Genomic DNA, 22633 nt, shown 5'->3' with positions numbered 1-22633 from the left:
GGGGCAGTAAAGCCTGGTTGTGTCTAGCAGCCCCCTGGGTCTCAGCCACGTTCCCTGTTCCCTGTGCCCGCCTATAACTGTGCTCCCACACACCTACCTGGGCACGGCGTGCTCGAGTCAAGCCCGTACACTCCTGGGCTAATAGTTTGTGCTGCACTTTGGGACATTCACCAGCTACGAGGGAGTTTAAAGGATGGGACCCAAGTAGGTGCAATAATACTTACTGAACCGCTCACAGCAGCAAAGCACTTGGTACATAAGGGCTAAAATAGCTGCCGGAGTAATGAGCACACCTCGAGACAAGCACTGTGAGTTCCGGGAGAGGCGCTACAGAGAGACACTAATTGGGCCATGTAACCCCTGTCCTCTGCCATCTACAGACCGAAAGTGTACGACAGTGAAATATAAGTTGAATTTGCTGTTTAATTTTTAAATAGTTGTATATCGCAGCATGTGTCTCAGGGAATTACTTCAGGCTAATCTTCAGAAAGCAGAAGAGTGATTAAGCCAGTCTCCCCAGAAAACCACAAAAACAAAACAAAACGAGTTTTCATGGTTGGTCCACTGCAGAAGCTCTTTCTGGATAGCACTAGGGTCCTGAGAGGAAACCTGGGCCGCGTTAGAGACGCAGCCCCTGCCCGGCCCCGCGCTGCTACCTGCTCTGTGTGTTTCAGACTTACAACAAGAAGGGGGCCTCCCGGAGGAAAGAACACCTGAGAGACCACCAGAACGGATCCGTGACTGCTGTGAACGGACACACCAACAGCTTTTCGTCCCTGGAAAACAACGTGAAGCCGAGGAAGCAGCGGAAGGATTGAGGTCGAAGATTCACAAACCTCCAAACTGTGTCGTCTGATTGTAAGCACAGTATGAGTTGTGCCCGATGCTCGTTAGCAGCTGCTGTACCTAGTCTGGCCTACAACAGTGTGATTCACGTAGGGTCTCTTTCATCAGTTCAAAACCCCTAGAAAATGTATACTGATTAGACAAGTAGGCATAAGATTCTCAACATTTCTGGGCTCTCACTGACCCCTGCGCTACCCCGCAGAGGGCGTGTTATTGTAGTTTATACAACACTGCTGTTGCCTTATTAGTTTTAACATGATAGGTGCTGAATTGTGATCCACAATATACAAACACTGTAATCCAAACTTTTTTTTTACTGTAGATCATGCATGTGATTATAAATTTATACGATGTTACAGTAGAGAAACACACATGCCTTAAAATTAAAAAAGCAGGGCCCAAAGCTTGTTAGTTTAAATTAGGGTATATTTCAAGTTTTTATTTGTTTCCAAAAGCTCTGATTAGAAAAATCAAAGACCATGATTTATGGAACTAGTGTGCAACACATAATTTCAGGTGACTTGTACATGTGAAACCAGAAATGGCACCTTCGGTTTTGTAATATTGGCTTTAAATCAGGCAGGCTCCAATCTAGTGGAACAGTCAGTCAGTTTAACTTTTTAACAGATATTATTTTTTTATTTTGAGTGCCACTATTAATAATGTAAAAAGGTGGGGTGGGGGAGCTCTAAAACAGTCTTGATGAAACTTAAATATATATTCTTTATCTTCAAGATTGTAGGAAGTGTGTAGGATGAGTAGGCCATTTTTAATTTCTGAAGCACTAAGTGTTTTTATACGGGAACAAAGCCCATTTTGTTCTCCACTCCTGAGGGAGAGGAGACAGTTACCCCCTCTCCTCCAAGAGGGAGGACCGTCTCCTACCGGGCGGAGTGCCGTGGATGGGCAGTGGTTGTGGGGTCCAAATGTGGAAAGATTTCTGTACTGCTATCTGTTTGGACACAAACTTCCTTTTAAAATGTGCCTAGATTACCAAAATTAATAAAGAAGAAAAAAGGACTTTCCTTTAAAAAAACTAAGGTAAAATTAAACAGATAGCTACAGCATAAGAGAACTGGGAAATTGGATAGAGATTATTTGTGTAATGTAAATCTAATAGCACCTGTACTTTTTTCTGCTTAGAATATAAAAATCTGTTTAGAATCGCTTGTTTAAAAATAGTAAACTACTTATGAAATCATGTCTAGTGGTCAGATCAACAAGGACTAATGTGTGTGTCATTTCAGGGTGTCAGAATTTAGTCTCTAAATACCTTCTCCACTGGGGGAAGAAATATTCGTTGAACCACTCATGACACATCTTAGAAAGTCATTGACAATGTATAAACTAATTTGTTGGTTTGATATTTATGTAAATACCATGCTTTGATTTTGCACATTCACATTATAGGGAGCCAATTGGTTCTCTTATTAGTCTTGTGGGTTTTCTGTTTGGAAGGAGTCACAGCATCTGTTTACATTTACCTTATCAAATCTAGAATGTGTATATTTGTAAAATGTATGTCTTCCTAGGTACTGGTTTGTGAAAGTCTTTACATATTTCAATACAGAAACTAAACATTCAAAATAGTGTGCTGTCAAAGTGTGCTTTAGCTCATCTGGATATACCCACACTGTTAAATAATGTCCAAAATTAATCATTAAAACATTTTTGATTACCTGTGCTTGCACTTAACATTGTTTTTGTGCTGCAAATTACAAAAGACTAGAGAAAAATTCATCATCTTCACCTTCTAGGGACTCACCAAATAGACGTGAATAATCAAGTTTGAAGGGTGGTGTTGCTGCCCAGCTCACCTGAGAAGGACCTCCACACAGTACACTTCGCGGTGGTTCCACCATGGCTCTTTGTGCTCTGCCTTTTTCCAGTTCCTCCACGGAAGGTCCTGACTCCAAGAATACGCCTTTCTTCTTCCTTCCTTCCCTTCCTGCTCGCTCTCCCCACAGTCAGCCTGTTAAGAGTTCCTTTTCAAAATCTAGACCAGAGGATCACACATTTTGAATGTAGAGACGCAGGCAGAAAACCTGGTTTGCTGACCCTCTCCACTCTAAGGTAATGAGGTCCCATTTGGGGCCCAAAGCTTTGGCACTTTCTTTGACAAAGACCCTTTCCTGTCCCAGATCCTGGCCCCTCCCCGCCACCGCATTGCTGACTCTCAGGTCCATCCATGGTGGGAGTGATGACCTAACTCATCCTGTTTCCTTCCAGCGACTACACACCACACAGCCCTAGTGTATAGGCTTGATCCTGGCTTCTGGTGCCTTTCAATTTGTCATGATCACCTTTAAAATGTCATCAGAAACTGTATTTCGTATTTGGGATATTAACTGAAGTGTACAAAGGACTATTGGGCTTTGGTAGTGATGATTAATCATAGCCTGTCTTTCCCTTCTTTAAGTCCAGAACAAATTGAAAAAACAGCACGTAGAGGTCGAACTAAAGGAAATCAAAATAGCCCATCTCTTACTGAGGAGATTGGTGAAGCTAAGATCACCATCAGGCTCCCTCCCCAGGCCAGTGACCCTAATTACATAAGCGTTCCGGGGCTGGTATTAGCCACATCAGTGGCGTATGGCCTGTCTCTGTTCTGATGCTGATCTGGTGATGAACTGGTGACTCAAATGTTGTGGGTATCAGCCCTGGAATTTACCACTCAAACTACAAGCTCCCCTTGTATTGCCAAATTCCGCGCTGATGACCTGACCATGCCGAGAAAGCGTGCTTGGTGGCATCTCCCAGTCTTGGCAGTCGGGCGCCACCCTCCTCCCTTCAGAGAGGTGAGTGGGTGAGAGGGCAAAGCGAGGTGAGATGTGTGCCCACAATTCCCTCTCCCGACTGGAACTGAGAGGGCAAGTCCGCTCACCAGCGTGGAAAATGGTATTCCCATGTCCCCTCTTTATCAGCCTTGCCATTCATGGGAAAAACAGGATCTGGGACCACATTGCCTGGTGGGAACCCTACCTGGATGACCTTGAGAATAATGTTAGGGCCTACATTGTGGGGTTGTTAGGGGTGTTAAGTAGATAGCAGATATAAAAAGCCCTTGAACCAAGTCTAGCACAGAGCTGACTATCGAAGTGGTAACTGTTACCTTCAAGATTATGTTCTGCTCAATTCACTTCTAAACTATGTATTGGCTTTGTTTTACTGCCATTCCATGGGCTAGTTGCTCTAGTAATCCTATCAGAAAGGGAGGGAAGTTAGTTTTGTAGGACACTTTCTTTGTTGAATCAGGAGTTGGAGAGAAACCAGCAGTTGTTAGGAGTCAAAATGGTCGCCATCTATACTCCAGATCTGGCCAGAGTTCCACCTTAAACTCACCATTCTGGAGTTTCTGCATTCTGCTCTATTTCCCCTTTGGAAAACAGGGCTGTGCTTTCCGTCTCTGGTCTTCAGTTGGTCGCTATCTCTCGGTTCCGACCACAGTGCAGCAGTCCCTTCCACAGGGCCTTTCGGGGCCCGAGTGTATTTCACCTGGACTCATTGTAAGCAATGCCCCCTACCCCTCATCGGCCTGAGACGTCAAATACTAGCCTGCTTTTTCTCTTCACTCTTAATTTGGACACTGTTGTCCCCAGTGGAGAAGGTGGTGTGTGCCTTTGTTGTCTGCTATCATGGCATTGCACCACAGCCTCTAGTTCTCGCTCCAGACTTAGATTTAAAACACACTTTTGCCATCCTCAATATTTTCAGGAACTTCATGTTCTCTCTTTTCCAATCTACTTATGGCACAAACCCAGAGGGAGAACGTTCCCGGGCTCGTTGTTGCCACAGTTTGTGCAGGATGTCTGCACCCAGCTTGTTGTCCACGGTCCAGACTGGACGTTGCAGGAGTAGGCAGGGTACGACCCAGGAACTGGTGAGGTGGTGGCAGATCACCCAGACTCTCCTGAACAGGGCCTGCTGCCGTTGGTGCCCATGTACGTTCCTGAGCTAACTTGACCTTGGAAGAATGTTGCCCGTGTCCCTGGATGGTGCTTGGCACAGAGGACGGAGCCAGGTGTATCAAGCAAATGGGGATCTATGAGAAACGACGTCAGTCCCTACAGGAGCCTTAGGTAGACTTCGATCAAACATGCCCACGGGCGACTTCAACACAGGATGGTTTGTGGCAAGCCACCATGCGATTCATACAAACCAACCATGAGTCCAGGGAGAGAGACTTCATCTAGCAAGGTGATAAAGAAGAGCTCTTTGAAGGAGTAGCCTTCATCTGAGCCTTCAAAGCCAGTCTGGGTTTCAGTAGTTGGTGACCGAAAGTTGCGTGGGAGGTAGCACTTCAGACACGGAAGGAGGTATGAGTGAACGAGTTGAAGGCTGAGCCAGTGAGACAGCACATATCACTAAACCACCGAGTGCAAGAGGGAAACTGCTTATTTTCAAAATAACAGGCAAAGGGGAAGAGGGTGGGATTTGGGTGTTCTCACTGATAAAATAAGTAGAATGTTGCCCAGAGTTCCCAGAGGAAGTAGTCATTATGCCTTCAAGACTGGTCCTTGGCCACGCCTCCCGCCCAGACGCCCTCCTGCTAAGGAGGGGCAGGGGGAAGACTGTTTAGACTTGGAACTCAGAATTTTGAATCTAAGCTTCTCCCAGACACTAAAGAAAGATCATTCCAAATCATATGGGCCGTAGGTAGGTATATAGCTTCTCAGAAACGCGCTGCTTCCCCCAACCCCTGCTTAGACTCTAACACGACTGGGCATGGGCACACCCTGCTCTGGGCACTTTGCCAGTTGCTGGGGAGACGGCAGTGAAAATATAATTCCATTCTGGAAGAAAAACAGAATAGTTACAAATTCTAGGAACCGTCCTGAAGGAAACCATCAGAGCAGTGACATTGAAAGTAATGTTAGACGCTGTTTATAACATTACTTTGAGGCATAAGGAAGGATATTGGAATTTTTATCTTTGTTTAAATTGGTAGTTGATATTTTCGAGCTGAATAAGATCGTTGGAAGTTTCACATTCTCTAGGAAGTCATCTGGTAGCTGTTGGTTTCGAGCTGAATAAGATCGTTGGAAGTTTCACATTCTCTAGGAAGTCATCTGGTAGCTGTTGGTGGAGCGATCTGTTTTCCACCTGCACTGCAGCCCCTCACGTGGGTGCGTCGGGCCTGCTCCTGGCCCTGGTGGTTGTGTGAACACTCGGAGACTTGGCAGTTGCTGCCGCCTTCAGCTGCGTTGCCGTGCATAATGGGCAGGCGCCTACGTTAATAACGTGTCATGATAGGGCGATCTCTGAAAATTCTTTACAGTGACCATTAAGGGTCCAAATACAAGTGAAATCCAACTGTGAACAGTAGCACCAGCATCAGCTGAGGACAGTGGGTCAGCGGGTGCTTTTCACGACAGCAGTGGCCCGTCCCGCTGGCAGCCGGCAAAGTCATTTAATGAGGAGTAGGGCAGAGCTCCATTTCAGAAAACCTAAAGTGTTAAGGGGGATGAGAGGGTCTCTGTGCATTATCACCTCACTGCATTCTGGGAAGTGCAGTACAATTCTAGACAGCCCACTCAAGCCCATGACACTGGAGTGCAGGGACTCTCTCATTTGTGTCTACATCCCTAGTGCATGCCCAGCCCAGCACACAACCCCAGCGGATGATCAGTGAATATTTGATGAATGAACAGAAGTACTCAGGAAGGATCATACAGTGTGGTACAGAGTAAGAAAAACAGGCTTTCCAGCCAGTTAAATCTTGAGTTTAAATCCCACCATCAGTCAATAGCCGAGGGTCATGGACTAAATGTTTGTGACCCCTCCAAATTCCTATGTTGATAATACTATCAGATGATTTCTCAAAAGAAACCTTACAGGTAAGAAGGGGCTAGAAAGAAGTATTCAAAGTCATGGACCTACATCCAAGATTGCTCTATCCAGCAAAGCTATCATTTAGAATGGAAGGACAGATAAAATGCTTCTCAGAGAAGGTCAAGTTAAAGGAGTTCATCATCACCCAGCCCTTATTATATGAAATCTATAATATCTACAGACTTATCTAAGAAAAAGAAGATGATCAAAACTGTGAACAGTAAAATGACGACAAACTCACCATCAACTACTGAACCTAAAAAAAAAAAACAAAAACACGAACTAAGCAAACAACTAGAACAGGAACAGAATCACAGATATGGAGATCACATGGAGGGTATCAGTGGGGCGGGGGAGGGGGAAGAATGGGGGAAAAGGTACAGGGAATAAGAAGCATAAATAAATGGTAGGTACAAAATATACAGGGGAGGTTAAAAATAGTATGGGAAATGGAGAAGCCAAAGAACTTACATGTACGGCCCATGGATGTGAACTAAGGTGGGGAATGCTGGTGGGAGGTGGGGTACAGGGTGTAGGGGAATAAAGGGGAGAAAAAATGGGACAACTGTAACAGCATAATAAATAAAATCTATTTTTAAAAACATTCCCATGTTGAAACCCTGCCCCAGACATGTGATAGTATAATTAGGAGATGGCTTCAGAGGAGGTCCTGAGAGTGGAGCCCTCAATGAATGGGGTTAGTGTCCTTGGGAGAGTCACAAGAGCTTGCTACCTCCTCTCTGCTCTCTGCCACGCGAGGGTGCAGTGAGGAGTCCTCGGCCTGCAGCCGGAAGAGAGCCTCACCAGGACCCGACCTTGCTGGCACCCTGCTCTCGGACTTCCAGCCTCCGTAACTATGCAGAATACACGTCCACTTTTCATAAGCCGCGTAGTCTGTGGTGCTTTTTTGTAACAGTCTAAACTGACTACAACACCATGTGACCCTGCCAAGTTTCCTCACCTTCCCAAACTCATCATGACTCTCTAGGGCCGGGGGAAATGCCTCTAGATCCCGTGGTCTGCCGAGGGGACTCTAATGGAATTCCTTCCGTTAGAAATTCCTTCCATTAGGGGACTCGAACAGAGTCAGCTTCCGTTAGAAAGCTCATCCTAGAAGACCGAGGATGCCAGAGCAGCTCATTTGAGCTGTAAACCCGCCAGGAGGGGGGGCCTGGCGGCCTCACGACCATTTCACAGGAGCCAGAGCCTCTCCCTGGAATCCCTAGCAGGGGTGTCCAACCTCTTGGTGTCTCTGGGCCACCCTAGAAGAAGAGTTGTCTTGGGCCACACATTAACTACATCATGACATGTAATCACAAGAAAAATTTCACAATGTTTTAAGTAAATGTATGATTTTGTGTTGGGCCCCATGGGCCACAGGCTGGACGCCCCTGCTACATGCTTCCAGCGTGTTGGGACCCAAGGTCATCACTGCTGGGTTCAGGGACCAAGAGTCTGTGATGAATGCATGGGTACTCGGGAGAGAGCATGGACCCCCTGGGGCCACTAGCTTCCCTCTGCCTTGGGGCCACCTCTGGACAATCACTAAATGACAAATCCTAAATATTTCTGTGACCTGCAGGCCTCCCAGAGCTGCCTGGTCCCGCCTCTGCGGGATCTCGCAGGGAGCCTCCCCCACCTCATGCCTCTCCCCACTGCTTCTCCCCAGATGGTTATTTCCATGACCTGCCCCCACTGAAATGCCACCTCTCTAAAAAGGCATTCCCTACCTGGCACGTCTAAAGTATCACCCCCACACCACAGCCCCCACACACTCCTTTCTCTTCCTTGGCTTTATTTTTCTTTGTAACATTTTCATTGTTAGATAGGTATTTACTTGTCTCCCTCCTGGAAGACCGAGGGCTTTTTCTCTGGCCTGGCACATAGGAAAGACAAGTACTTGAGCAGATGAATTTGTGAATGAACATGAGATGATGAGTGTCCCTTGTGTGGGGGGAGGGGGCGGGGGTCTGGCTGTAACCTTGTCACACACAAGAAGGGCAATGTTTTTTAATAGCCCTGAGTTTATCAGTAAGACATCTCAATCGTCTCAGAAAAGCAGACCCAGATATATTTTGGAATGGAGTGTATGATGGTGAACAATGAAATCCCACCAATTTAAGAATTAATGACTGTGTTCTCTTATTTTTTTTAAGATTGTTTATTTCTTTATTTTTAGACAGGAGAAGGGAGGAAGAAAGAGGAGGAGAGAAACATCAATGCATGGTTGCCTGTCTCACATGCCTTACTGGGGACCTGGCCTGCAACCCAGCCATGTGTCCTGACTGGGAATCGAACTGGCGACATTTTGGTTCTTAGGCCGGCACTCAATCAGTCTGCTGAGCCACACCAGCCAGGGCTGTCTGTTCCCATATGACCAATGTATAAAGTCTGCTGCTCTGTGCCATTCATATTTAGAACTAAAGACGGACATAGTTGTAAAAGTGAAAGAGCATCAGGAACTATTCTTAGAATCCTGCAACAAATCAGTTTCTGCTTTGGGGTTTTTTTTTGGGGGGGGGCACTCAGTTGAATCCTACTTGATTTTTTGACCTCTCCTATTTGTTTCTTGAATTACAGCCTGGGAATAATGATCTTCCCAATTTCTCTAGTTGTTATTAGAACTAAGAGACCAATGGTGCCCAATGAGAAGGGAGTGGAGGGATAGCAGCTTAGTCCAGCTGAGAAATTAAACCCAGAGTTCACACCATCGTTAATGAATTTGAACTTACAATCACTTCCAGGGGCAGTTACAGATGGGTGTGCAGAGTACCCACAGGCAAAATGATGCAGTAGTTTCGAAAGAGCTCTGTAGGCGCTTCAGCTATTGTGACAAGGATTCTTCCTGTGCTCCAAGTGAACCCCAGCCAACACTCTGAGGCGGGTTCCCAGGTGGCGAGGGAATGCAGAGGGCTGCACCTGAAAGCTCGGCAGGAGCTTTCTTCAGGAGCCGAGGAAGGAGCTGTGGGGCAGATGGGATGATGAATAGTCTGAAAGCCAAGTTAAAGGAACAGAATGAAGAGCACAGGGGAATGAAATGGCCTTTACAAAGGAGACACTTGAAACAGCAGTCTCGCGTCTCTCCCTTCAACAGACGAAAACCAAACTCGTGCCTGTTGATGTTCCCTGGTTCTTCCCGGCCCCTTTCATTTTTCTCAGATTAAGGCTCGGACAACTCACTGGGTGGAAACCTCCCTAAACATGCCCATTGTGGTGGTGTTTATTTTTGAAACAATTGTAACTATTTAAAAGTGCCAGTGGGTACAGTAAATCAGGGATAAAATATATGTATCATTCATAAAATATATAAAAATAATATAAAAGGAGCCACTGTGTAATGGAGCCAGGCCTGCCAACCCAGAAGAGCCACCTTACTTTGCTTAGGCCTCAGAACTCTGGGTGTTAAAACTGGACGGAATCACAGTCGGGCTGGGCCTGAGCAGAGCTGTGTCCTAAAGAACCGCAAGGATAACGAGAAAGCGGATATTGTAACAGCCGAACTGAGGACCACTGGTCTGAAAACTAAAACCACTCTTTAGCATTGGTGTCGCTATGTTAGCCTATCTGCGCCCACAGAACGCCTTCCTTCTGCCCATGTAAGTGCCAGCCTCCCCTCTCTCGTGCGTGCCCCCGGGCCTCCTCACTGGAACATTACTGGGCCTTCTGCTTGAATCAATGCTTCCTGAATAGCATCGTCTTAAAAATCTCAAATGTGTCTTGCCTTTCATTCTGGCCTTTTTTTTTTTTTTTAGGTTAACAGCATGCTGTGGTTCAGAAATGCTGTGAAACATGCTAACAACATGAGGAAATGGCCATGGGAATATCATTAAATGAAAAAGCAAGTTATCAGCTCACTCCACATTTTTCCCAATTGGCTAAAATATGCTCACTTGTGCACATGAAAAAGGAAGGACCCACCAAAACGTCAACAGCAATTATGTCTGAGTGGGAGAATTACAAGTGATTTTCTTTTTCCCCTTTGTGTTTTTCTCACTTTTCCAAAGTTCCTGCACAAACATTTATTGCTCGTATATTGGGCGTGGGTCATTAAACACTTTTGAAAGAATCAGTCAGTTTATTACCCAGCGATTCAAGCTTCCCTGATGTACATGCTTTTCAACCTCCTCCCTCCTGGCACAGACTGTTCTTGGTTTCTAAACAGTGCTTTTCTAGAAAAAGGACACTTTGACTTCATAAGGCAGCAGGTAGCTGTGTGGTCGTTAGGTAATTTTGAAATGAATTGACAACCCCTGGTGTGTTAGAAAAGACACAAGTCCGAGGTTCAAGTTCATGCTCTGCCTCTGGAAACCCACGGCGACAAGCCCCTCCCAGCCAGCTTCTCCATCCGTACAACAGAAGACATGGGTGCTTCTCTGTTTACCTCGCAAAGTCCGCATTGGGTTTGAAAACCCCACAATGCGTAGAAAGTAAGGTAGGGCTATTCTCTCAGAAATGAGCCGAGAGTCCTTTTTGACACAGGGGATCTTTCACTAGAAAGCCGGACAGAGTGCGGGCTGGTTCTGCGAGATAAATCCTCACGAGAAGCACGCTGCTGGAGACGAGCTGTGAGTCACTGTGCGAGTCACTGAGGCAAATGGCAGAGAGGAGCCAGGAAACATCACCAGACGGGAGCCCGCTAAGGTCTGCGGCGGGAATGCAAGTTCAGCCTTTCCCCAAACACAGCGTGGGCTTTACAGCTAAATATTTTGATTGCTCTGCCATCTGGCAGTATCAGTTTGCAGCCAGCTTGGTTCTGAATCTCTCTTCTATGAGAGATTCTTCGCCATCTCAACACAGAAAGGGGAGAGAATTGGGTTTCAGTCCCCTTTAGGGTCACAGCAAGGCAAACTAGGCAAGTTGCCAGCACTTAACATCAGCACCCCAAATTTCACTTTTTTCCTGTCTCATCTTTCCTTCACCTATACATGCTTTCCTATTCCTTACTTTGAAAACACTTCCTGTTAGTCATTTACACACTAGTAAGAATCTCTGTCCCCAAGTCTCTTCTCCCAGTAGCATTTTAAATTCATTTCTTTTGGCAAAATGAAAGGCTCTGTCTAGTGCTAGGAACACTGAAGATAATAGTGAAGAGGATGGAGAGAGGGGGGAGGCCAAATGAATTTAGGAAAAATACTGCTCAATTTCCTCCAGGGCAGGGAAACCTCCTCTCCCATCCAAACCTCTGGCCTTAAAGCAATATTAGTGGACCTGCTTTGAGGGAATCAGGACTAAACTGGAATATTCATGGAAATGAGTAATTGCAGTGTTGAGGGTGTGCCTTAAGATTCCACAGGTCAGAATAAAATGCAAACTCTTCACACTGGCCTGGGGCCTCTCATGATCTGACCACTGCCCACCTCCATGAGGTCATAAATACTGCCATCCCCCACGCCCTGTATTCCAGCCACACAGGGCTTCGTGCTGAACAAGCCAAGCTCATTTCTGCCTGGAAAATTTCACACTGCCTGTTTATTCTCCAGGAACATTCTCAAATCTCAGTCACTGGGGGGAGGTAGGCGGTGGGTGCGGGGGCAAGGGGAGCCCTATGAGGTACCAGATGCAAAACACTTATCTTTGAATTCCAAGTAAATGAAGTACTTTTTAGTGCATCTATCTTCCAAACATTGCATGGGACATACTTATATTAAAAATGTATTAGTCATTTCTCTGAAACTCACATTTAACTGGGGTCCTGTATTTCTATTCTCTAAATCTGTTAACCCGGCAAGGGAAGTCTTTCCTAATCACCTCACCCAAAGCTTTCCCCACCCCAACTGCCTTTCGGTTTCATCACTCAACTCTCTTAGTGACTTTCACTGTTCCCCGCCCGTCCCTCCCCGCCCCTCCCAGAAAACTTAGAACCACTTGGAATCATATGTTTATTGTCAGCTCACCCACTAGTTGAATAGAAAGTCCTATGGTTCCATGCATTGAATAACAGTATACATCTTGCCCCTGGCTGTGTCTCTGATACATGGAACATGGTAAATACAATTTCATCTGGATGGATAGATGGATGGATGGGAGTAAAAATGTTTTACATACACACTTCCTTTTCTTGACTCTTTTACTGGAAGGGAAAAGCAGGTAACTTCCAGCGTGAGTGAGTTCCAGGTTTGCCGATGGTCGCCTTCTCAGCTCCCATCGTCTCCTCCACCTGCCCCTGGACCCCTTTCCACGGTGGCCTCCCGCCCTGCTTTCGCCCGAACTTTCCTGGCTGCCCCCTTGCCCTCCCAGGACTGTCCCACCCCTCTTCCGTAACTTCACTGACACCTGAAAAGGCACAGAGACCCATTACTTTTCCTTTAAGTCTTCAAAATGCAAAGGCTCCTAAAAAGCCTGTTTTCTGCTTGTTTGCCCATTCTCCTTGCTGTGAATGAGTTGATCAGACTCCTTTCTGGGAGCAGGTTTTGGTTTAGCAAAATGAGAGAGGGGAGTTCCCCAGGTCTCGTGAGTGAGCCCCGGCGCCTTGGGCGGGAAGAAGTGGGTCAGAAAAGTGAAATCAGGGTGAACTTCCATTTTATGAGGCCAGCACCTTCTGTCTGCATTAACCCTTCTCAGCCCAGGGCCGCCTAAGGTTTGTCAGCAACCCAGCTGTCCTTCACCTTCATCATCAAACCCTGATGCAGCAAGAGAATGCTTTTGGTCCTGGTTTCAAACCTTATTAGCTGTGGTTGGTCAGCGCACTACAAAGCCATCTTTGTGACAGAGGTTAGATTAGCATCTCTTCCCTACTCTGGGAACCTGGGTACAGAGGGAACAATGCCCCAGGGTCAGCCCTAGGCCTGCCTCTGGACTCAGGCCTCCCAGGCAGTGCCCTAACTGGAACAGCGGGTGAGGACCAAGTGCAGAGGCCTTGCAGGGGCTGAAAGAGGAGGCTTGCATTCCCACAGTCAGTCAAATGGATCCCGTAGGGGCTCCTGACTGACTCTGGTTTCCTCTGCGCAACTTTGAGTCCCTGTCTCATATCTGGGTCAGAGCAACAGGAGGGACACATGACCTGCTTTAAAATTAGCCTCCAAACTCCTTGTATAACAGCTCTCGTTCTCACCGAATGGGACAGTTTCTTGAGAGGACAAGCACAGTATTTGTAATGAAGCCTGTCTGGTTGAATTATCCCGAAGAAAATCCTTTTGATTCACTGAGACTCAATGTTTCCACCTGTAAAATGGGGTACATTTTGTTTGAAAGAAGAGAAATAAAGGGTAGAAAAATAAAAGTGACCAACACATCCAGCCCCCACACACAATTCGGGGGCTTGTCAGCAGGTGAGAGTAATCCCTTCCAGATTAAGAAGTACAAATTGGCCCTGGCTGGTATGGCTCAGTGGATTGAGCGCAGGCCTGCAAACCAGAGGATTGTGGTTCGATTCCCAGTCAGGGCACATGCCTGGGTTGCAGGCCAGTTCCCAGCAAGGGACGCACGAGAGGCAACCATACATTGATGTTTCCTTCCCTCTCCTCTTCCCTTCCCCTCTAAAGATAAATAAATAAAATCCTTTTTTAAAAAAAGAGGTACAAATTGGTAGTTACAAAATAGTCACAGAGATATAAAATCCACCATAGCAAGCCCTGGCTGGTGTAGCTTAGTGGATTGAGTGCGGGCCTGCGAACCAAAATACACCATAGCAAAAATAGTCAATACTATTGTAATGACTGTGTGTGGCACCAGGTGGGCACTAGACTTATCAGGGGACCACTTCATAAGTTGTGTAAATATTGAACCATTATGCTGTGCTCCTGAAACTATTATGATACTGAATGCAAGCTGTAACTGAGAAAATTTTTAATTATAAAGAAATAGATAGAAAAAGGTTTAGATTATACATAAATAATTTTTTTACCAAAAGAGAAGAAAAGTAGAAAAGGAAAGAAATGCTTACAACTTATTCATGCCATCATCAGCCTCCAGTTGGTGTTCTGATAACTTAGTGCTGCAAGTATTTTAAGTCCTGAGAAAGCACACTTTTCTTTCTTACCATTTCTCCTGGGACAGTGAGCTAGTCTTCACACAAATTGAAAATCAGCAAAAAAGAAACAAAACCCCATCCTGACCACTGTTCTTCCTCAAGGACAAATAGTTTCCACAGATTTCTGACTCATCTTGGCAACATTTGCAAAAAAATTTTTTAAAAAACTAACGCCCCAGAGGCTAAATAAATGCAAAAAACACTGCGTGATTGTGTGTGCTTAAAATGTTTCTTTCTGACAGAAAAAATGTTTCCATGATCTACTGACTCAGAAGAATGGTCAATTGTAGTTTATATCTTGCTTCTGAGGTGGTGGTAAATTGCCGAGGGTTGGGAGAGAGGTAGCTGAAAGAATTAGTCCTCTTATTAAGTAAGGGGACAAAGAACGTGTAAACATTCAGCTAGAGACCACCAAGCAGGGGGTTTCTCTCTGTTGAGCTGGATGTATGACTACAGAGGGAAGCTTCTGGTGCTTAAAGAGATCTTTGAAGTCGGACAGACCTGGGTTCAAATCCCAGCTTATTAGCCGTAGCCTTGGGCAAGCAACCTTGCCTGTTTGAACCATACTTGGTTCATCTGTAAAGTGGGGATAAGAACAGCACCTACCTCATGAGGCTCTGTGAGGTCTAAAGGAGAGATACTTATCAAAAGAGCTTAGCAGAGTGCCTGGCACACATAATCAAGTTTAATAAATGCTTGACATTATTAGTAATTATTGTAATTAGCCCTCATTTCCAAAAGGCCACCATAGCAAATCGCCACAAGTTTGATGGCCTAAACCAGCAGAAATTGAATCTGTTGGAGCTCTGGGAACTAGAGGTCTGAAATTGAGGTGCCAGCAGGGCGGGGCTCCCTCTGGAGTCTCCGAGGAGAATCCTTTCTTGCCTTATCTGGTGTCTGATGGCTACCAGCACTCCTTGGCTTGTGGCCACAGAACTCCAGTCTCTGCCTCCATGTTCATAAGACCTGCTCCACTTCTCACTCTGTCTTTCCTCTATTTGTCTCTTATTAGGGCACATGCCATTGTATACAGGGCCCATGCAGACAATCCAGAATCACCTTTTCTCAAGATGCCTAATGGAACACATTTGCAAGATGCTTTTTTCAAGAGAGGTCCCATTCACAGATACTGGAGATTAAGGTGTGAGCATATCTGTTGGAGGGGCACCATTCACCCACAAACCACAGTACTATTTCTATGGTTACTAAGCAAATAGTGTGGAACTGGCCCTAGAACCAGACAGGGCCCTGGGCCCACTTTAGAAGGCCCTCCAGCACATGGCACTCAACATCAGCTCAGTCCGACATGCAGCCCTGAATACCTATCTCCTGGGGACTAACCATTCAGGGCCCAAAGAATCCTCTGTCTTTCGCCCTGTGTTCTCCAAACGAGAGGTAAGCACACCCAAAGGGTGGTCTAGTGCTCACTCTAATCTCATGTGAGATGCAGGCACTTCCTTGGAGAGAGAGGGAGACAGATAGCAGAAGCTCCTGGGAAGGAGGAAAGGTAACTAGCTTGCCCAGACCTCCTCTCCCACGGCCTGAATGCAGTAGGTTCTGATTCTGATTGACAGTTCTGGGATTACTCGCGAATTTAGCATGCTATTTACAAAGTTCACGTTACTCAAATATATGTGTACATAGGTGCACACAAAACACACATGGAACATGGCATCACCTCATTACAACACTATGCAGATCTAGATTTTAAGAATGTTGGCTTAAGAGGTTTTGAAAATTGTGATATAAATGATAGTGATTTAGGATGACATAAAAATAGTAGTCCGAGTGTCTGTGATGACAATATATCCTAAGTGACCCGATTACAATGTTGGGCATGTAAAATTCATGGCCCATTTCCAAACTGAAATTTCAGTTAAGAATTTTATTGACAATCATAATTGCTACAGCCTCCACAGAGCAATATTTCTCCAAACTGACATTAAAAAAGATAAAACTAAGATTTAAGAAAGGCAACCGGTTTGGTGTTGCCATCAATGAGATACAGTTTATGTGAAAATACTATGAGAACATAATCAGTCATTTTACTGAAGTGAAAGCAAGGAACATTAACTTCATGACTAAATATGTAATTATACACGACGTGTGTGTATTTATGATATTACTCTTTAAACATGTCAGCCACAAATGTGCAATAATAATGAAATCCAGTTATTTTAAAAAAAACTTTGCCCACGTTCAGTTATATAAAAACCATAGACTTCACTTCCCCCCAGCTTTGTTGCTATGAAGACATATTTACCCAAGTGCAAGGCTGAAGAACTTGTATTTCAACACTGGACGTCAGACGTGTGGGCCTCCATTCGTGGCCTTGCCCAGCCCTGCCAATGTCGGGGGCTGGCCTGGCTCTGCTTCGGGGTCTCCATCTGTAGCAGGGAAACAGCTGCGCTTACTAAGAGCTTTCTTGATCTGGAATCTCATTCCCTGTCCCTTGGCAGGATGACACAGCGAGGCCACCTAGGAAGAGGGTCAACACGGCTGGTGTCCTGGAGTCACCAAAGGAAGTTCACAGGCGTGCACGCTGCACATCGTGATTTATATTGGGGAGCAGCATCTCCTAAACCATCCGCCTGGCAGGGGTCACCAGGGTTCAGAACTTAGGTGTGCACTCAGAGGTCTATCCACCACCCGCCTCGGCCCGCCGCAGAAGCATGGTTCTTCTGTTTCTCTCTGCATCCCCCTCATCACCTAGGTCCTCAATTTATAAATGAATATAGGCTCCTCCCACAAGGCACACAGAGGCAACCAGGCACAGGCTCTTCCAGCTGTCCATTTTGTTTTTCCTCCCTTAGAATATTCTAAACCACCTTTTACTCACTGCTACAGAATCTGTTATCTTTGTTTCTGACCATGGGTTGTCTTAAAATCCAAACTTACCCGGTAAGAAAGTTTAGGACCTCTCCTAGCTAGGGCCTCTCCAATGGTACACCTGCTCCCCAGGTTTGCAGGTACAAACTTTGTCTCCCGTGATGTGTGAGATGCAGTGCAGGACACTGAGCTTGACTGCCCCCTGGCCTTTGCAGGTGCTCACAGGGCAGGTGTGGTGCAGGTGCGGTGCAGGTGCCGCTAAAGGGCTGCCAGCGAGGTGCCATCTGCTCTGCTAGCCCTGCTCCTGACCAGCACTCCCTGCCCCACACCCTCTTTCTAATTCATCTACCAGGGGTGCACCTTGAGTAATTTGCATAAACTCATCTGCTACAAGCTTGTGCAGGCATCTCTCCACAGCCCTTTTCTCCCTCCTCTACAAATCAGGGTTCACAAGGACTGGCAGTTAACCTAGATAAAGTGAAATAAGATACAGGTCCCAAGTTGTTTATACTGCAAACAAGCATATCACCTGCTCAGGTGAACTGCCTTTCAAAGCCTTGCATAACAAATGGACAATAGCCAGAGTGCAACCTCTGAGCAAGTTATACTTGAGCTCCCTTGACCTGGAGGCTGCCACAGACAAGTTAGAGACCAATATGCAAACCAGCCTATCCATCCTGCTGGCTCCCTGCCAGCCCAGGAACTCCAGCCACGACCCCATAAAAGGGTCCCTCCTGCCCTGTCCCTGTGGCCTGAGGCTCTCTCCAAGCTCATAGGCTCCACCTGCTGGCTCAGTGCTTCCCCTCACCTGTTCTTCCAGTCAGTACCAAAGTTGCTCAACTGGGGCAATTTTGCCCTCATGGGACTTTTGGCAATGCCTGGGGACATTTTTTTTTTGTTACTACATGGGAAAGGAATGCTGCTAACCTTTCTATAATGCGTGGGACAGCTCTCCGCAACAAAGAACGATCTGATCCAAAATGTGAAGACAGCGCCAAGCCTGAGAAACCTCAGTGCACACACTTCACTTGGATCCTGGTACTTGAATCAGGTTCTTCTGCATTACGGACCCTTGGGCTGATGCTTCGGCCTCCCTTGGATGCAGACCCACTCTCAGCTTGGATGCGAATGTCTTATTCCTTTTGTTCACTAAACCAAGGCAAGGCTACCCTCACCTGACCAGGTTCCTCACGATTCCTTCAACCACCTTTTTGGAGTTGTGCAATGATTCAGGCCATTCTCAGACTCCCAGCACCACCTCTTAGCTACTGCAAGTCAAGCAAGAGCCTACAGGACCAACTCCGCTAATGCTAATACAGTCTTGCTTTTTAAATAGCATGGCTGTTAAAATTTTTTAAAGATTTTATTTATTTACTTTTAGAGAGAAGGGGAAGGGAGGGAGAAAGAGAAGAAGAGAAATATCAATGCGTGGTTGCCTCTCACATGCCTTACTGGGTACCTGGTCTGCAGCGCAGGCAATGTGTCCTGACTGAGAATCGAACTGGTGACCCTTTGGTTCACAGGCCAGCACTCAACCCACTAAGCCACACCAGCTGGGGGTGGCTGCTAAGTTTTTTATTTGGTTTTATAAATATCTGATATAACAGAGAAAAATCAATCCCATAGTAAGCTTGCACTGTTTGCAAAGGATTCATGTGCTTCAGTCACTGTTAACTAGTGTGGTCCTATTTTTGTTTGTATTGTCCATTAATCTCCTTTCTTGAATATATATATATATATATATATATATATATATATATATATATTCATATAAACCCTCTCTATTTCTTCATGAATTGTTAAGGCTAATTTCAACTTTTATGACACCCTTTAGTCTCTCCATACCTGTACTTCTTTCCACAACAGAGTTCACCATGGGCGGAATGAACCCCCTCCCAGAGGTGTCCTCCGTAATCCCGTTTGTGAATATGCTGCTTTACAAGGCAGAGGGGACTCGGCAGATGTGTTTCCACTGAGGACCTCGGGAGAGGCAGTCATCCTGGATTCCCTGGCCGGGCCCCCACCCATGCTTCCTTAAAAAGGGAGGACCAATCTGGGCTGTAGTCAGAGGCCTGGATGTGACAGGAAGAGTGGTCAGGGAGGTGCAGTGGTTTTTAAACCAGAGAAGAGAGCCAGGAGCCAGTGTGAGCAGCCGCCAGAACTGGAAAAGACCATGGGTGGACTCTCCCCTGGAGCCTCCAGCGCGAGCCTCAGGCAGCCCCAGGCAGCCTTGCTGGTGGCTGAGCCCAGTGAGGCCCCTGTGGGACCTCCGACTCCCAGGACATTGAGGCGCCACTTTTTTTAAGCCACCACACTTGTGGTGTTTGGTTAAGACAACCAGAGGAAACTAATACAATCCCATATTTCCCATCCTTCAGACTCTTTGTTTCCCCCCTTAAAACTGTTCTTGACTTCTAAGATCTCTTTTATCCTATTTTTCTTTATTTCCTTTGTCTCCTATTAGCAAAGATGTATCCAGACATCCCTTCTCGATGTGTCTAGAAGCCGTGAAGTTGCAGGATTTAAGTTTGTCGGGATGCAGCCTGGCGACCCCCTACAGATCTCATTTTGCCAATAAGAGCAGGAGGCTCCAGAGAGGGCAAGGGGCTTGTCAAGTTCATGTTCACACCATCGCCAGAGAGCAGACCGGCACCACACTCCAAGTCCTGACACACCAGTTGCTCCTACTTTCATTTCTTTCCTCTTACTAAGACTAGCCCATTGATCCCCAAAAAGTGCACTTGCTTTTCCCACGTCTGGGGGCTCAGAAAATACATGGATCGTTGATACTGTTTAGGTCTCCTGGTGAAAGTTCTGTGGAGCTCTAATGCAGAATAATGTTGAGTGTAAACTGTAATTGGAATTTTGCTTTGATTTTAAATAAATAAAGTAGCCTTGATAATTAAAATAAATCATCTTTATTCATTTGAGGGCAGGGGGAAGTTCATGGACCTTAGTTCAGGAAGACACTCCAGGAAATTTTTTGAAAACCTTCTGCAGTCAAAGGAGCAGGGGAGAGCCGCATGTTTACCCCTGTCTCGGGAAGCCGCTGCATACCTAAGCAGCACACACTTCTCAGAAGTCCTGCAGAAGGAACCGCGCTCTAACCCAGAGTTTGCCCTTCACATGAAACGCCCATGGCAGGCAACAAGAAGTGCTGTTGTAGCTAGTCTACCCGTGCCCTTTGTTTGGCCTTTCGCCTGTCGTGTGATTGATTTAGCCTTCTACGTGAACTTGGCCTGGATGCACTCCGTAGGATCCTCTGGGAGCCGAGCAGGTGAATGCTGTGACAAAGCCGGTTCCCACGCAGTCTCCCTCTCGTCCTCATTCACGGAACCCCACGGCCAGGAACCAGACAACTAGGGACAGGCCCTGTACTCCACAGCCCACTGAAATTACTCAAACTACCTCGTCCTACACCTGCTTACCCTGCTTCACCTCTTCCTTCTTGAGAAAACAACAGTAACTGCTCTGGCCCACATTCCCCTTCTCCCTCTGCCTCCTGACCACCCGATGCCTCCCGTGTGGCCCCCACGGTGGGGTGTGCCCTTTGCTCTTGGGCTCTGTGAGAATAACCAACTATCTTTTCACTGGCAGTCCTCTCCTGATCTGTCAGCCTTGTCTTACCTAAATAAGGATTAAAACTGTATTGAAATCAGAGGACGCTGCAGCAGCCCAGCGGGGAAGGAATGGAGGCCTCCCACCAGCCATGCGAGTGGGCCCCCTGAGAAGCAGACCCGCCGGCCCCAGTGAAGTCCTCACGTGATGGCAGCCCCAGCCCCAACCTGTTCGAAATCTCATGAGGGGTGAGGCTCTCATCCTGAACTGCCCATCCACGCCATCCCAAATTTGCAACCCACAGAAACTGAGATGGTACAGGTTGGTGGGGGTTTTTTAAGTCACTAAGTTCTGAAGTAATTTTTCCCTCAGCAAAAAAGTGCCATTGGAGAGACTGAGATGGGAAACCAGGTCTCTCTAATTCTAAAGCCAAGCGTTTCCTCATTGCCTCTCCAGCGTGCCCGTGGGAGCTGTATTAAGATGCTTTTGACTTCTGACTCAAACACTATGAAAAAAATTTATCTCACATAACAAAAATTCAAGAGATAGAGAGTTCAAGTCCAGGGCTTATCAAGCACAGCTATATCCTCAAGGTCCCAGCGGATTCTCTCCACTCTCTGCCCAGCCAGGCTTCCTCGGCCTGTCAGCTCATCTTTCTCATTTCCCCGAAATAGCTGTGGCTCTGACGGTGTGGCCTGCAGACATGACAAGATGTGTTTTCCCAGAAGTCTCTCCATCAACTTCCTGCCACTGGCCAGTACAGAAGTACATACCCATACCTGAACCAATGGCTGGAGAGGACAGTGGGACAACTGGAGCAAATGAGTGGTTCTCACCAATCCTGGTTTCCCCCTGAAGCTTGGGAGCACTTCACTTAGCCCGAGGCTGGGGGTACTCTTGAACCAGTCAAGGTTCTGGCACCAAGGACTGCTCGAGCAGAAGGGTTGGGGTGGTGGCGAATAACTTAGGCGCATTGTCTTGTATATAAAAGTCAGCAAGAAGCCACCTGCACCAGTGACAAGGGAACAAAAGACACAGAGGAGTGGGGACACTCAGAAGAAAGGAGCAGGTGCAGGTGGGTGGAGGCCACTTGAAGGGTCTTGGGCTCTACTTACAGAACAAATAGATTGAAGGAGGCCTTCCCTAGACCCAGTGTTCACTCGCCCCGTTCTCTGCTGAGGATGGATTGCGTGACTCTTGGCATATCTGACTGCTCTGCCACGGTGCCATTTTGGGTCAACTGCCTCCCAAAGCTTCTCAACGTGCTGGCCTGGAACAGGCAGTGGGCACACGGGTCAGCCGGTGGCTGCCGACTGGAGTCATCCGCATTCTCCGGGGTGGAAGGAGGCAGGAAGGGGGTGTGGCCTCCTCCCCCATCAAGACGAGAAAGGGCTATTCGTTTACACGGTAGTTGGTGTCGCCAGAATCGTCTGGCCTCCTTTACCTGGATATGGAACAACCCCACCTGGGTCATCACTGATGTGAGAGGACCGAGAGTTCTGCTCCTTTATTTAGTCGCCGTGGAACACCAGGTTCACGGCGAAGCGACTTGGCCGGGGTCACGGGGGCAAGAACTGAAACCGTAACTAAAAATCTCTT

General features: G+C 46.7%; 1 protein-coding gene and 1 long non-coding RNA gene across 5 annotated transcripts in view; one reads left to right on the top strand and one right to left on the bottom strand.

Annotated features, from left to right (window-relative positions):
* The window catches only part of ELOVL5 (ELOVL fatty acid elongase 5), a 75814-nt gene extending 73292 nt beyond the window's left edge, over positions 1-2522 (top strand). For both annotated transcript variants that reach the window (XM_037054965.1, XM_037054969.1), the window contains exon 8: positions 675-2522. In XM_037054965.1, coding sequence (XP_036910860.1) covers positions 675-818 — 144 coding nt within the window. In that variant the 3' untranslated portion in view covers positions 819-2522. The remainder of the gene's footprint in view (positions 1-674) is intronic.
* Positions 1992-18133, bottom strand: LOC118992926 (uncharacterized). 3 transcript variants are annotated; one of them, XR_005067742.1, is made up of 3 exons: positions 17546-18133; positions 16911-17034; positions 1992-2842 (listed from the first exon to the last, which is right to left on the bottom strand). It is a non-coding gene; the product is annotated as an uncharacterized LOC118992926 (long non-coding RNA). The 3 variants fall into 3 exon arrangements; XR_005067740.1 differs by lacking the exon at positions 17546-18133 and having other exon boundaries at positions 16911-17400; XR_005067741.1 differs by lacking the exon at positions 17546-18133 and having other exon boundaries at positions 1992-2818; positions 16911-17368.
* Positions 18134-22633: the final 4500 nt, after the last annotated feature.

Source organism: Sturnira hondurensis, unplaced genomic scaffold (assembly GCF_014824575.4).
Source record: "Sturnira hondurensis isolate 20B ecotype Veracruz unplaced genomic scaffold, ASM1482457v3 Scaffold0000880, whole genome shotgun sequence".
NCBI classification, from domain to species: Eukaryota; Metazoa; Chordata; class Mammalia; order Chiroptera; family Phyllostomidae; genus Sturnira; species Sturnira hondurensis.
The sequence above is the reverse complement of the archived record's forward strand: the minus strand, read 5'-3'. Positions and strand labels throughout refer to the sequence as shown.